The sequence below is a fragment of the Nicotiana tabacum genome, chromosome 18 (genome assembly GCF_000715075.1).
Source record: "Nicotiana tabacum cultivar K326 chromosome 18, ASM71507v2, whole genome shotgun sequence".
In the NCBI taxonomy this organism is placed as follows: domain Eukaryota; kingdom Viridiplantae; phylum Streptophyta; class Magnoliopsida; order Solanales; family Solanaceae; genus Nicotiana; species Nicotiana tabacum.
Genome location: NC_134097.1, coordinates 3,334,151 through 3,350,400, shown reverse-complemented (window position 1 = coordinate 3,350,400; position 16,250 = coordinate 3,334,151). Strand labels below are relative to the sequence as shown.

General features: G+C 37.5%; 1 protein-coding gene across 1 annotated transcript; it reads right to left on the bottom strand.

Annotated features, from left to right (window-relative positions):
- Positions 1–9,977: 9,977 nt before the first annotated feature.
- On the bottom strand, positions 9,978–13,488 carry LOC107794460 (WAT1-related protein At4g30420-like). Its single transcript, XM_016616946.2, has 7 exons — positions 13,268–13,488; positions 12,904–12,972; positions 12,696–12,812; positions 12,334–12,580; positions 11,432–11,590; positions 10,787–10,935; positions 9,978–10,374 (listed from the first exon to the last, which is right to left on the bottom strand). The coding sequence occupies exons 1-7, from the start codon at positions 13,441–13,443 to the stop codon at positions 10,146–10,148; spliced, it is 1,146 nt and encodes a 381-aa protein (XP_016472432.1). The 5' UTR covers positions 13,444–13,488; the 3' UTR covers positions 9,978–10,145.
- Between the last annotated feature and the right edge of the window lie 2,762 nt (positions 13,489–16,250).

Here is a 16,250-nt window from a genome sequence, read left to right as displayed (position 1 = left end):
GAGCCCAGGCCAGCTGTAGCCGCCGATCCTCAAAAACTATTGGACAGATGGACTAGACTACATCCTCCTGTCTTCGGGGGTGAGCGACATGAGGATCCACAGGATTTCATTGATCGTTACAAGGATAGACTGTACAACATAAGGATATTGGAATCCCATGGGGTTGATTTCGCTACTTTTAAGCTAGAGGGTAGAGCCCGTAGATGGTGGCAGTCTTATGCTCTTGGCAGACCAGCAGATTCTCCTCCCATGACTTGGGGCAGGTTCACCCGTATCTTCTTGGACAAGTATATTCCACCCTCCCAGAGGGAAGAGTTGCGGTTTCAGTTTGAGCAGCTCCAGCAGGGTCAGATGTCAGTGACTAATTATGAGGCGAGGTTTTCTGAATTATCTTGCCATGCACTAATGATACTCCCTACTGAGGCGGAGAGAGTGCAAAGGTTTGTAGCCGGTTTACATACTGGTTTTCAGGCCACTATGGCTCGAGAGGTTAAGATGGGTACTTCTTATGAGCGAGTTGTAGAGATAGCCCGGAGGATTGAGGGTGTACGTCAGCGGAGCCGAGAGCAGATTATGAGAGATAAACGGTTCAGGTACTCTGGAGAGTTCAGAGGTGCTCCGTCCGGGGGAAGAGGTCAGTTCGTGAGGGGACAGTCCAGCAGACCCCCATATCCAACACCACCACCTCCTCGAGGTGCTCCAGTACGACCTTATCTCAATGCTATCCCAGAGAGTTTTTACCGCCCACCAGCTATTCAGGGTCCTCCCAATGGGTATTCAGGTCCCCAGGTCCAGACACTTAGTCAGCAGCCCATCGCACCGAAGAGTTATTATGAGTGCGGGGATCCCAGTCACATACGGAGGTTTTGCCCCAGGCTTCGAGGTAGACCAGTACAGCAGGGTTACCAGCCTATGCTTACCGGACCAGTTGCTCCACCAGTAGTCCGACCACCCACAGGTGGAGGACAGGTGGGTAGGGGCTGTCCTAGAGGTGGAGGTCAGTCAGGCGGAGGCCAGACAGTTGGCGCTCCAGCTCGGTTCTATGCTTTTCCGGCTAGACCAGATGCAGAGGCCTTAGATGTAGTGATTACAGGTATTATTTCTGTTTGTGGCAAAGATGCCTCAGTATTATTTGATCTAGGATCTACGTATTCATATGTGTCATCTCTATTTGCTCCATTCCTGAGTGTTTCTCGTGAGTCCTTGAGTACTCCTATTTATGTGTCCACTCCTGTGGGCGATTCTATTGTCGTGAACCGGATCTACCGGTCCTGTATTATTACATTCTGTGGTTATGAAACTAGAGCGGATCTCCTATTGCTTGAGATGACCGATTTTGAAATTATTCTGGGTATGGACTGGTTATCTCCATATCATGCTATTCTAGATTGTCATGCCAAGACTGTTACCTTGGCTATTCCAGCATTGCCTAAGCTGGAGTGGAAGGGTTCGCCTGTTAGTTCATTTAATCGAGTTATTTCTTTTATAAAGGCTCAACACATAGTTGAGAAGGGTTGTTTGGCTTATCTAGCCTATGTTCGGGATACTACTACAGAGACTCCAGCTATTGATTCAGTGCCTGTAGTTCGGGAGTTCCCCGATGTATTTCCGTTAGATCTTCCAGGTATGTCACTTGATCGTGATATTGATTTCTGTATTGACTTGGCTTCAGATACCCAGCCTATATCTATCCCACTGTATCGCATGGCTCCGAAAGAATTGAAAGAATTGAAAGAACAGCTTGAAGAGTTACTAGCCAAAGGGTTTGTCAGACCGAGTGTATCGCCTTGGGGTGCACCAGTATTATTTGTGAAAAAGAAGGATGGAACAATGCGGATGTGTATTGATTATCGCCAATTGAACAAAGTCACTATTAAGAACAAGTACCCGTTGTCGCATATTGATCACCTATTTGACCAGTTGCAGGGTGCTAGGGTATTCTCTAAGATCGACTTGAGGTCGGGGTACCATCAGTTGAAGATTCGGGATTCGGATGTTCCGAAGACTACTTTCCGTACTAGATATGGTCATTATGAGTTTCTGGTAATGTCTTTTGGTTTAACTAATGCCTCGGCAGCGTTTATGGATCTGATGAACAGGGTATTCAGGCCATATATTGACTCATTTGTCATTGTCTTCATTGATGACATTTTGATCTACTCGCGTAGTAAGGAGGAGCATGAGCAGCATATGCGAGTAATGCTTCAGACATTGCGGGAACAAAAGCTATATGCTAAGTTATCTAAATGTGAGTTTTGGCTAGAGTCTGTAGCATTTTTGGGACATATCGTATCGGGCGAAGGAATTAAAGTTGATCCCAAAATGATTGAGGCAGTTCAGAATTGGCATCGTCTCACTTCGGCGATGGAGATCAGGAGTTTTCTGGGTTTGGCAGGTTATTATCGTCGGTTCGTGGAAGGTTTTTCATCTATTGCAGCCCTTTGACCAAATTAACCCAAAAGGGTGCTCCATTCCGATGGTCCGATGATTGTGAGGTGAGCTTTCAGAAGCTCAAGACATCATTGACTACAACACCAGTGTTAGTGTTGCCTTCTGGTTCGGGGATGTGTACAGTGTATTGCGTACGCTTCGCGCATTGGCTTGGGTTGTGTATTGATATAGGAAGGGCAAGTTATTGCATATGCTTCATATCAGCTGAAGCCCCACGAAAAGAATTATCTGGTACATGATTTGGAGTTAGCTGCAATTGTTCACGCTCTTAAGATTTGGAGGCATTATCTTTATGGGGTGTCTTGTGAAGTTTACACTAATCATCGCAGTTTGCAGCATTTGTTCAAGTAGAGGGATCTAAATTTGAGGCTGCGTAGATGGCTGGATTTACTAAAAGATTATGATATTACTATCCTGTATCATCCGGGCAAAGCAAATGTGGTTGCATATGCCTTGAGCAGAAAGGCGGAGAGTATGGGTAGTTTGGCTTTCATTTCAGCAGAGGAAAGGCCATTAGCCTCAGATATTCAGTCCTTGGCTAACAGATTTGTGAGGCTAGATATTTCAGAGCCCAGCCGAGTTCTTGCATGTGTTGTGGCCCGGTCTTCACTATTTGAACAGATCAAGGCTCGCCAGTATGATGACCCATACCTGGTGGTTCTTCGTGAAACGGTACTACAAGGTGGTGCCAAGGAAGTCACTATTGGTGCAGATGGTGTTCTACGACTCCAAGATCGTCTGCGTGTTCCTAATGTGGATGAACTGAGGAAAAAGATCCTGGAGGGGGCACATAGTTCTCGATATTCTATTCATCCAGGTGCTACGAAGATGTATCGTGACTTGAGTCAGCATTATTGGTGGCGAAGAATGAAAAAGGACATAGTTGAGTATGTAGCTCGGTGTCTAAATTTCCAGCAAGTTAAATATGAGCACCAGAGGCCAGGTGGCCTACTTCAGCAAATGACCATACCAGAGTGGAAATGGGAACGAATTACTATGGATTTTGTAGTTGGGTTGCCGCGAACCTTGAGGAATTTTGATGCAGTTTGGGTGATTGTTGACAGGTTGACTAAGTCGGCACATTTTATTCCTGTTGTGACTACGTATACTTCAGAGGGGTTGGCTCAGATTTATATTCAGGAGATAGTTCGGTTGCACGGTGTGCCAATTTCCATCATATCAGATAGAGGTCCTTAGTTTACTTCACATTTTTGGAGAGCAGTACAGAGTGAGTTGGGGACCCGTGTAGAGCTCAGCACAACCTTTCATCCGCAGACCGATGGACAGTCAGAGAGGACAATTCAGATTTTGGAGGATATGCTCAGGGCATGTGTGATTGACTTTGAAGGTCAGTGGGATCGTTTACTGCCTTTGGCCGAGTTTGCTTATAATAACAGTTACTAATCCAGCATCGAGATGGCTCCATTTGAGGCTTTATATGGTCGGCGATGTCGTTCACCTATCGGATGGTTTGAGTTAGGTGAGGCTAAGTTATATGGTACTGATTTGGTAAGGGATGCCTTGGAAAAGGTAAAGTTGATTCAGGAGCGACTTCGTACAACACAGTCCAGACAAAAGAGTTACGCGGATCAGAAAGTGCGTGATATATCATTTATGGTAGGTGAAAAAGTTCTCTTGAAGGTTTGGCCGATAAAGGGAATTTTGAGATTCGGGAAGAAGGGCAAGTTGAGCCCTAGGTTTATAGGCCCATTTGAGGTGTTGAAACGAGTTGGGGAGGTTGCTTATGAGCTTGCATTGCCTCCCAGCCTATCGGGAGTTCATCCGTTTTTTCACATATCTATGCTCCGGAAGTATCATGCCGACCTATCACATGTGTTAGACTTCAGCACAGTTCAGCTAGATAATAGCTTGGGTTATGAAGAGGAGCCAATTGCCATTGTTGATAAACAGGTTCGCCAGTTGAGATCCAAGAGGATTTTTGCAGTAAAAGTCCAGTGAAGGGGCCAACCAGTCGAGAAGCGACTTGGGAGGCCGAGGAAGACATGCGGAGCAGATATCCACACTTATTCAGCACTCCAGGTACAATTCTAAACCCGTTCGAGGACGAACGTTTGTTTAAGAGGTGGAGAATGTAATGACCCAACCGGTCATTTTAACTTTTAGAACCTCGTTCCCTAAAAAAAAAAATTCCTGTAGGTGCTTGTTATGATTTATGAATTGCGGGGATGGTTGGTTCGGGATTTGGAAGTGTTTGGGGTGAAACCAGAATACTTGGTTCCTTAAGTTGGCCTTAAAGTGCTAAGTTTGACTTCGGTCAACATTTTTTGTGAAAACGACCCCGGAATAGAATTTTGATGATTCCAACAGCTCCGTATGGTGATTTTGTACTTAGGAGCGTGTTTGGAATTTTATTTGGAAGTCCGTAGTTAAATTAGCCTTGAAATGGCTAAAAACAAGAATTTAAGTTTGGAAGTTTAACCAATGAGTTGACTTTTTGATACCGGAGTCTGAATCCAGTTCCAAAAATTTTCATAGCTCCGTTATGTAATTTATGACTTGTGTGTAAAATTTGAGGTCAATCGGAGTTGATCTGATAGGTTCCGACATTAAATGTAGAAGTTGAAAACTCTTACTTTCATTAAGCTTGAATTGGGGGATGATTCATGGTTTTAGTGTTATTTGATGTGATTTAGAGGTTCGACTAAGTTCGTATGATGTTTTAGGACTTGTTGGTATAATTGGTTGAGGTCCCGAGGGCCTCGGGTGAGCTTCGGATAGTTAACGGATAAAAAATTTGAGTTAAAAAGCTGCTGCAATTTTTCCTCTTCTGTTGGACATTCTGGGCTGTGATCGAGCCCAGATATCGAGCCTAGGTATCGAGCCCACGATCGAGCCCTGAGTCGACGCCAGGGACGAGGCTCAGTATCGAAGCCTCGATCGAAGGCAAGGCTCGAGGGCATGATCGAAGGCAAGGCTCGAGGGCTAAGATCGAGACCCAAGCTCGATGCCCTGAGCGAAGGCCCAACCTCGATGCCCTGATCGAAGACACATGTTCGATGCCCTGATCGAAGGCACATGTTTGATGCCCTGATCGAGTCCATGACCGAGGTCCAGGCTCGAGCCTGTGATCGAAGCCGCGATCGAGGCCCAGTTCGAGGACCAGTTCCGAAGGCTGCTGGGCAGTTTTATAAAAAGAGGGCATTCGTCCCATTTGCCATTTTTGACGAACTTGAGCTTGAGCAGAGACGACTTTTGGCAGATTTTCAAGAGAACAATATTGGGGTAAGTGATTCTAACTCGGATTTGGTCTACATATACAAGTATATCATTGTTTTCACAATTAATGTTTTGAGATTGAAATTTGGAAAAGTTTAGAAATCTCATAGAAACGAAATTTTGAGATTTCGGTATCGATTCGGAGTCGGATTTGAGTGAAACTGGTATGGTTGGGCTCGTAATTGAATGGGTTGTCGGATTCCATAACTTTCGCCGGATTCCGAGATGTGGGCCCCGCGGGCGAATTTTTAATTAATTTCGGGATTTTTATCAAAAATGTAGTATTTCCTTATAGAATCTATTTTCTATAATTTTTAGTGATTGTATCGAATTATTTTGGCTAGATTCAAGCCAGACAGAGTTGGATAATCGTGGAAAAGGCAAAATTGTGGATTAAATTGGAGCAAGACGAGGTAAGTCTCTTGTCTAATCTTGTGAGGGGGAAATTACCTCATAGGTGATTAAAATTAAATAATTGTTGCTAATTGTGGGAGGCTACGTACGCACGAGGTGACGAGAGTCCGTGCGTAGCTACTATTAATGCTAAAGTCCGGGTAGTTTAGGACTCAAAGCATGCCTTACTTGTGTAAATTGTATTCTTTGATTTATTTATATTAATTGATATCTATATGAATATATTGTGAATTGTTAGATAAAGATATTAAAGGATGGTAATCTCATAGGCTTGATTGTCTGTTTAAATCAATTAATTGTTAAAAAAAATTGTTCTCCTCCCAAATTCATCTTATAATGAATATACTCTCCTTCCGGAGGCACATAAGAAAATGTCCTCCTTTCTTGTGGAGCGGGCCGAACGTCTCGGCAGGATAGATGCATCTATGGATCGCACCGCACGTCCCTCGGCAGTGTACACGACACTCTGGATCGGGCCGTACGTCCTCGGCAGAAATCGTGCTTAATAATAATAATTACATGATACTTTAATAATTTATTTCAGCTTGTGAAGCTAATTAATAAATTGAAAAATCCTTGGAATTTAATGAATTATTATTCTTACTTGCTTAGGAATTAATTGTTACTCCTGTAAATGAGATTTAATTGATAAATTAGAATTTATTTGAATTGAAGGAATTTAATTAATATATTGAGAATTGTTACATTTGAAGGAATTTGATTATTTTTGCTGATTAAATAAATTATTGTGAATTCTGTAAATCATGCTGATTTAAATATCCTAGTTTTATTTCAGTTATTATTGACCCATAGTGAGTGTCAAAGTCAGACATCTCGTCTCTACCACTTCGAGATTAGGCTTGATACTTACTGGGTACACGTTGTTTACGTACTCAAACTACACTTGCTGCACTTTTTGTGCAGGACCTGAGACATGTACTAGTGGAGGACCTACCATCACATACCCACGTCATCCCAAGGCATAGTGGTAAGCTGCCTTTCTGAGCCGTTCTGCAGTTACCAGTGTCTCTTCTTATATTTATATTCTGTCTATTTCATTTCAGACAGTATTTAGAGTTTTGTATAATCTACTAGATGCTCATGCACTTGTGACACCGAGTCTTGGCACACACATTGGTAGAAGTTGGTATTTTATTATTTTCTTGGAATAAAAGTTAACCAATGTACGATTGACTTATTAGTTGGCTTGCCTAGCTGTAGTATTGGGCGCCATCACGACCTATAGATGAAATTGGGTCGTGACAGCTATAGCACACGAAAAACTGGAAATCATCCTAAATTCTTATTTTATGGCCCTGGAATATCAAAAAATTAGGAACGGTCATGGCGAAGTGATACATATTGTTCATTAGGTCTTTTATGATGGGCCCATAAACTTTTAAGAGATCCGGAGCCGGTCATCCGAATACATGCCGATGGCGTGGACTATTTGGGAATCTTTTTGAATTCTTGTTTTAAGGCCCTAAAACACCAAAAAATGAGGAACAATCATGGCGAAGTGATGAGTATTGTTCATTAGGTCATTTTTTATGGACCCGCAAAATTTTAGGAGATTCGGGGTGGGTCATCTCATGCAGATGGCGTGGACCATATTACACACAAATCTAGGAATCATCCTTAATTCCTATTTTATGGCCCTAAAACGCAACAATACAAGAAATGACCATGGCGAAGCGATGGCTATTTTTTATTAGGTTATTTTTTGTGGGCCCGCAAACATTTAGGAGATTCGGCATCAGTTGCTCGAATTCATGCAGATGGTGTGAACCATAGTACATGAAAATCTAGGGATCGTCCCGAATTTCTATTTTATGACCCTTAAATGCCGAAAATGAGGAACGATCATGGTGAAGTGATGACTATTGTTCATTAGGTCATTTCTGATTGGCTCATAAAAGTTTAAGAGATTCGGCGTCGGTCGCCTGAATTCATGTAGATGGTGTGGACCATAGTACGCGAAAATCTGGGGATCGTCTCGAATTCCTATTTTGTGACCTTAAAACGCCAAAAAATGAGGAACGATTATGGAAAAGAAACGACTATTATTCATTAGATTATTTTTGTGGGCCCCGCAAAATTTTAGGAGATTCAGGACCGGTCGCCTGAATTCATGCAGATAGTGTGGACCATAGCACATGAAATTTGGGAATCATCGCGACTTCCTGTTTTATGGACTAAAACGCCGAAAAACGAGGAACGGTCATGGAAAACGATGATTATTGTACGTTAGGCCATTTCTGATGGGCGTGTAAAATTTTAGGAGATTCGGGGCCAAAAATATATAGAAAGCATGGACTAAGCACACGAAAATATGTGAATCGTCTTTAGTTCTTATTTTATGGCCCTAAAACGCTTAAATATGAAGAACGGACATGGCGAAGCGATGACTATTGTTCATTTGGTCATTTTTTATGGGCCCGCAAATATTAAGAGATTCGGGCCAATCGCCCGAATTCATGAAGATTGCGTGGACAATAGCACACAAAAATCTAGAAATTATCCTGAATTTCTGTTTTATGGCCCTAAAACGCTAAATAAAAGGAACGGTCATGGCAAAACATTGACTATTGTTCATTAGGTCATTTTTATGGGCCCGCAAAATTTTAAGAGATTGAGGACTGCTTGCTCAAATTCATGCAGATGGTGTGGACCATAGCACACAAAAATTTGGAAATGGTCGCAACTTCCTGTTTTATGGCCCTAAAACGCTGAAAATCAAGGAACGATCATGGCGAAGCGATGACTATTGCTCGTTAGACTGTTTCTGATGGGCTTGCAAACTTTTAGGAGATTCGGGGTTGGTCGCTCGAATTCATGCAGATGGCGTGGACTATAGCATAGAAAAATATGGGAATCGTCTTGAATTCTTGTTTTATGGCCCGAAAACGCTAAAAAATGAAGAACTGTCATGGAGAAGTAATGCCTCTTGTTCATTAGGTCGTTTATGATGGACTTACAAAATTTTAGGCGATTCGGTGACGGTCGCCCGAATTTATGAAGATGGTATAGACATCATGCCGAATTCCTATTTTATGGCCCTAAAACACCATAAAAACGAGAAACGGTCATGGAGAAACAATAAATATTGTTCATTAGTTTATTTCTGATTGGTCTACAAAATTTTAGGCGACTTTTGTGTTCATTTTATGGCGTTTCGTGGCCATGCAACACGAATTTATGATTATATTCACTTTTTCATGTGTACTAGTACGTACTAATTTTGTAAAAAAAAAATTGACGAACTCGGATTGAACTGAAATTTTGTCGGTCCTCAGGAGAAGTGTTAATGATTGTATTGGTAGCTAATGAAAAGTTCCGACGGCTAGAGGTAGAGCAACCGTGGGACCATTTGTCTAGGAGGTGCTTGTTTTATTTTTTATGCTTTGTGAATATTCATTTGGTAAATAAAATTGTTTATTACAGCTATGTTATGACGTAATGTAAGTTGATGCTAAATATGTTGATAAAGATGCATATATGTTGTGTCATTTTCATGTCACATACTGTTAGCTACTTGTTAAAAAATATTACAACTTTACATTAAATCAAAAGCTTCAAAAACTATAGTCTTCATTATTTTGTATTGACGTGCATGTATGTTTATTTAGTCATTAGAGGTAGATTTATTATTTGAAATTTATGAGTTTTGAATTTTATAACGATGAATATATATTTATTGAATTTCATAATATAAATATAAGGTTTACGTCAAGTATCTTTAGTATATAGACATGTGAGATGATAACATAACTTATGCAATTTTTGGCTCACAAATCAAATCAAGTACAATTAAAAACAACAATATCCAGAAGAAAATATAGTTCTAAACTTCCAAAGTTGGAAAATATGCATCACTTTTATTTATAGAGAGAGAAAATTAGTACTAACAAAATTCCTCAACAAATTTTACAGAGAAGAGAAAAAGAAAAGACTAACTGCGTACAACACAATAAATAATGCTGATAAATTGATGATAAATTATGACTACAAATGACTTCTTCTTCTTTTTTAATTTTATACTACTATATATGGTCATCTACAATATTGGTTATTGATTTGTTAGTCAAAAGTGGTTCCTCTAAATCAACTTTAAAACTTGTAAAATCTGGAAAATCTTGAATTGCAATTGTTGTTTCTTGAATATGTTGCTTCACTGGCTCTTCCTCTAAAATATTGTCCTCTTTTTTATCCTTTGCCTTTCCCCATAATACCACATATAGTCCAAAAATCACAGCAAGTGATCCCACCAAGCTGAAATTTAATCAAAAAAGTTTAAACAACCTTATCATACTTTTAAAAAAGTAAAAATTCTCAAAAATTGTAAAAAAATAAAAAAATAAAAAAAAATGCATCGTGCTACCTCTGATCCATATTATTTGTCATTTTGCAAACTGAATTTATTCCAAAATATTTGACGTTTTAGAAAATGAAGAAGTCATCCTTACTATTGAATCCGCATAGTGTTTATTAAGTGAGACATTTAAGGAGATAAATGATAGTAGTAATTTAGATAAATTCTTCTATGATAAGGCTATTAAATATCTTTTTTTAAAGCCAAATAATTCAAAATTTGAATTTCCTAATCTGGGGTTTTCAAGAAATAGTTTAAAAAGTTTAAACGATAAAACCAATAAAGTAAGTGAAGATGATTTTAGTAATTTACCTTCCAGTGTACATCTCTTCTTGCATAAATGCTGAGGCAATGATTGTTACTATAACTGTGCATAGAGGATTGAACATAGCAGAAAATAATGGTCCTCTACGTGAAATACACCAAGCTTGCCCAAAGAAAGAAACAGCTGATGAAAATCCCTGTTTACAAAAATTCAAAAATTATTAATAATAATTTAACAAGATTTTAGTTATTATTTTAAATTGTAAATAAAGGGGAGTTTTGGAGCAACGGTCATGTTGTATCCGTGTAACCTATAGGTCACGGGTTCGAGCCGTGGAATCAGCCACTCAAGATAGACGGCCTACATCATACCCTCTTGGGGTGCGGCCTTCCCCGGATACTGCATGAATACGGGATGTTTTGTGCACCGGGCTGTCCCATTTTTTTGTAATTTTTAATATGAAGGGGAGCCTTGGAACAACAATAAAGTCGTCTTTGTGTAACTTATAGGTCACGGGTTTGAGTCGTGGATGAGCCACTAACGCGTGCGTTAAGTAGGCTTTCTATGTCACACCCTCTCGTAGTGCAATCATTTCCCGGATCCTGCATAAACGCAAGATACTTCGTGCAGCGGTCTGCCCTTTAAAAAAAATTTATAATATTCAAAAGAGAAAGGAAAGAAAGAATACTTACAGTATAGAAGATAGAAATGAATTCCAGAGATGAAGTTACTTTCCAGCTATTCAAATTAGGTTCAAAGAAGAATGTGACAATTCCAGATTGAATTGCAGCCATGAGGCATAACCAGGCTGTTAAAGATAGATGATCAGGGCAATTTGCTGACAATGTCACCTGTTTCACAATATCCTATTAGCAACTTAATTAGAAAATTAAAATTGGGATTAAGTTATATATGTTGCGAGTGTAAATAATTTTTATACTATCAGTGTAATTTAATATGTTGTAGCAGATTTTCCAGGTTTATCTTTTAGGTAATTCGTTCCACTTATTATGAACTGTTAACTAAAGGTATTTTTTAATGTTTTAAGTGAATTTATAGTGTAAAAGAGATAGTGTGAAATTTCTAGTTCTAATATATTAAAGAATTCTTGAAAAAAACATTGTTTTTTAGCTTTGGTTGAAGTATAATTTGACTCCCTTTTCAAAATAATAAATAAGTAAATTAGAAACATCCTAGTTTGAAAAATAATATAGAAATTTCAGGTCTTATTATAGGGTTAAAGTGATCATTCAACTTCCTTTTAAAATTGATTTTTCTTTCAGTTGAAAATAAGGAATGTTTCCTTGGAACTTTATGCATATCCGCATTCGAAATTTGTTAGCCGGTCTAAGTAGGATTTGTGTTGCGTAAACTTTAGCCGGTCTAAGTAGGATTTGTGTTTGCGTAAACTTTACTAAAACGGAAAAACGCTCCTTTCCAGAAATGTTAAGAGATGTTAAAATACATCCAAAATGAGCCAAAATGCATCCGGTATTCGAAATTTATAACTGGACTAAGTAGGATTCGTGTTGCGTAAACTTTATTAAAATGGGAAAACGCTTGTTACCAGAAATGTTACGAGATGTTAAAATACCTGCAAAATGAGCCAAAATGACCAGCAACAAGCACTTGCAATGAGCAAGATTACACCTAGCATCCAATTATTCAGATTCTCACTATTTTCTTTGCCAAGAACTAACAATTCATTTGTTGGAATGAATTCTGAATTTAGCAACTTTGGCCCTTTAAGTAATGCCATTGCAACAGCTCCAGCAACACATAGAATTGTCCCAATCACTTTAGCTATACTTCTCAAGCTATTGATTTGCACTTTCTCCATTCTAAATAAAAAACATTAATTAACAAAAATATTAATTAAAATATTCATCGATACGCCATAATTTTTTGACATTTGTTTTTATAAATTGAAAAACAAATTGAGTTTTTAAAACTTACCCCATGACCCATGCCATGAGAAAAGTGAATGCTGGAACAAGATTGCCAGTTGCACTTGCAATGGAAGATGAAGCATAATACAAACCAGAAAAATAGATATTCTGATTGATTGTTACACTGAAAATAAATAAAGAATCTTCTTATTTATATATGTACATTTAGTAAAAAAATTATGTTGGAAAAAATAAAGAAATTTATAATTTCTTACCCAGTGAGAGCTGCTAAATTTATCAACCAGAAACTCTTCCATCCCAAGCAACTACTTCCTGTTTTTCTTCTATAAAAACAAAATAAAAAAATAGCACCACATAAATAACTAACAATTTTTAGTATAATTTCTACCCTTAAGGTTTAGAAAAATAGTACAAGGCCACACAAATTATGATACGCAAGTTCAATCGCTTTGTGGCATTCCAAATATATTTAGGGTTTAGGATTCAGGATTCAAGAAAATATTTTTTTTGAAAAACGAGTCACCAAATTTGACGAGGGGTTGGGTGGCGTTCGAGGGGGGGGAGGGGAGGGGAGGGGAGGAAGAGGGGTCAAGTTATGAAGAGAAATTTTACACATACCTTGGGACAAAAGCAATAGGAGAAATGAGGAGAAAGGCTATAGTTTGCCTATAAACTACAAAAACTCTAGGGCTCATTCCTTGTACAAGAGAAGCTCTACTAAATAGAGTAACAGCAGCATACATAAATTGCAAAGCAATCATAACAAATGTAGGTTTGTAAGTTTCAAACCCCATTTTTGTTTTTTGCAAAAAAAAATAAAAGGTAGTAGTAAACAAAGACCTGTGAAAATTAGCTATGGAACTTTGCTTGATTTATAAGGAAAAAAATGGAGAATAAAATATATAATATTAGTAATATTTTAATACAACTGTATATTATATGTCATGATATAATGCCAACCAAGCAGCTACTAGGAAAGATGAAAAATCAAAGTAACATGTATATTGGAAATTACATAGTTTCTGTTATTGGCCTCCTTAAGCCAATGAATGTGTTGTATGCACATAGTGCGACGATGGTGTACGCAAGATTTTATGTAAGTAGTGTCAGCTTATCGTCACAATTCGTTTTGGTTTGGCTCTAAGATTATTTCGGTTTAGAGGCTTGATACTTGATGTCTCAAATTGATATTTAATTTATTTGTATTATTTTCGAGCGGATTCAACCTATATGCACATATATACATTTTTTGTTTTTGAAAAATAGTTGCACATATATAAGGAAAATATTTTGCAAAATGGTGAAGGATAGATACCCTTTAGACTGCCGCTGTGGTGCCACATCATGCAAAATTATAGACTTACCATAAACTATGCAGAATAAATAAAATCAAGATGTTGTTGTTGAAATATTTTAAAGTATTTTCCTTATTTTACACATAATTATTTTTTGACACATAATGATTTGTACTTAATAGAGAAATATATAGCTTGTGCATGTAACATTAAAAAGTATGAACATTTCTGTTACTCTTTGCCACAAACATAAAAGAATGTTTTGCAAATTACAACAATAACAATTACGTCATAGCTCCAAATAAGTTTGTATCGGCTATATGAATTTTCACTCAGCATATAATCGACCCAAACTTATTTGGAAAGGATTTAGGGAAGAGGAAGACAAGGAGATAAAGGCGGAGATGGCAGGGGTTCAGGTGGGACGAAGGGCAATCTACTGCCTTTTTTTCTTTTTTCTTTTTTCTTTTTGATAGAAATAAAAAAAATAAAGAAAAAAAAAGTTTAGAAATTCTCTATATTTTTTTTATTGATATAAAAATCTTTTATTGAGCTAAAAGACTTCTAAAAAGCATAAAATCTAAAGAATGAGGAAGATTGTGGTAAGCTGAAAGCCAATTTGAAGTGAGTCCTCACAATGTTTTGCAATATATTAAGAGAAATTTTTAACAAAACAGAATACAAAATTTTCTTGGATTTCTTGTGCTTGGCTTTCCTTTCTAAAATAATTGTTGAAAACGCTATTGCATTATCATTTGTATTTTCCTTGCTATTACTATATTTTTATTGATAATGCGTCAAAATGCCGAAAGGTTTTCGTCATATTTTGTATCCTTTTTTCTTTTTCTTTGTGATGTTAAAAATTCATAACATCTACACTCACGCGCAAAAACAAGAAAATGAAAAAATTAAGGAAATTTAACGACTAGCTAGATTTTTATAATAAAAAATGTAACCTCTATAAACTGATAGTGTATACTATTTACATTATTTGGTTACTTAAAAAGACATTGAGAGTGCTTGGTTTGAAAGAAAATATTGTTCAGGTAGTGTTAGAAACTTGTCTCACTTTTTCTACCAAGTAATCTAGTAAATTAATTCGGTCATTGTGGTCGGACTCGGAAGCAATTGTATCCTATATGTACAAATCCAAATCGAACGGATCTTTACCCAGAGTAGTAGATCATAAACCTAAAAGGGTGAAACAGACCCATTCAGGAACAATAAGATACATAAGTGAAGAAAGTCATGTTCCCCTTATAACATGTAAAATATATTTCAAGGAAAATAATAATTTATTTTTGTAAAAAAAATATTTTTTGTTATACCAAACACATCATGTAAGCGTTCATAATAAGTGATAATGCTATAATATGTGAAGTACAAATTCTTTGTATTATTAATATATACAAATATTAATTAAAAATAGTGAAGGTGGCTCTGATGAGTAGCTGACTCAGAAGATTTGGAATTAGCAGTTAACATATCAGAGATGATACTGAGAACAGCATTCGTTTTTTGTCATTTAATGTGACTATGTTTCTTTTTCTAAAATAAAGTAAAGTAAATATATATATCCAAATAATATACTGTCCCATGTTCAATTTTATCATGTAAGTTGCTAAGACTTTGAAAACATAAGACTTCCATGTGGACAACGTAAGTACTAATGAAGTGCGTTTTGCTGCGGCGGCGATTTATAAAAATTATAATCGAACAAATTATAATCATATGGGATGATGCACAATGGCTACTACAACTTAATTGATTTTAATTATAACTACAATACTATTATCTTTGCCTCTAATGTTCTTAGAGAGACAGATAGGGAGAGATAGTAGGGCACGTGAGCCCGGGGTAAATTTTAGAAATTTTATCAATTTGGATCGGGTAATTAATTTAATAGTCTAATTTCGAATTATTGAGCATGTATTAATTATTTTGTATAACATTTGGATAGTTTCGAATTTTTCGGCATCGAATTGAGACTTTAACGTGACATTGTGATCGAAAAGTGGACTTTGAGACAAGGTAAGTCTCTTGTCTAACCTTGTAAGAGAGAATTTAACCCATAGGTGATTTAAATTAATAATTGTTGCTAATTGAGAGGGGCTACGTACGCACAAGGTGACGAGAGTTCGTGCGTAGCTACTAATTATACTATGTCCGGGTAATTTAGGACTCAAATCATTAATTACTTGTAATAATTGCATCATTTATTAGTAAAAGTACTGGAATTATATTTGAAATTGTTAGAGGAAATAGTAAAAGACCGAAATTCATATACTTGAATTTTTGTACAAATT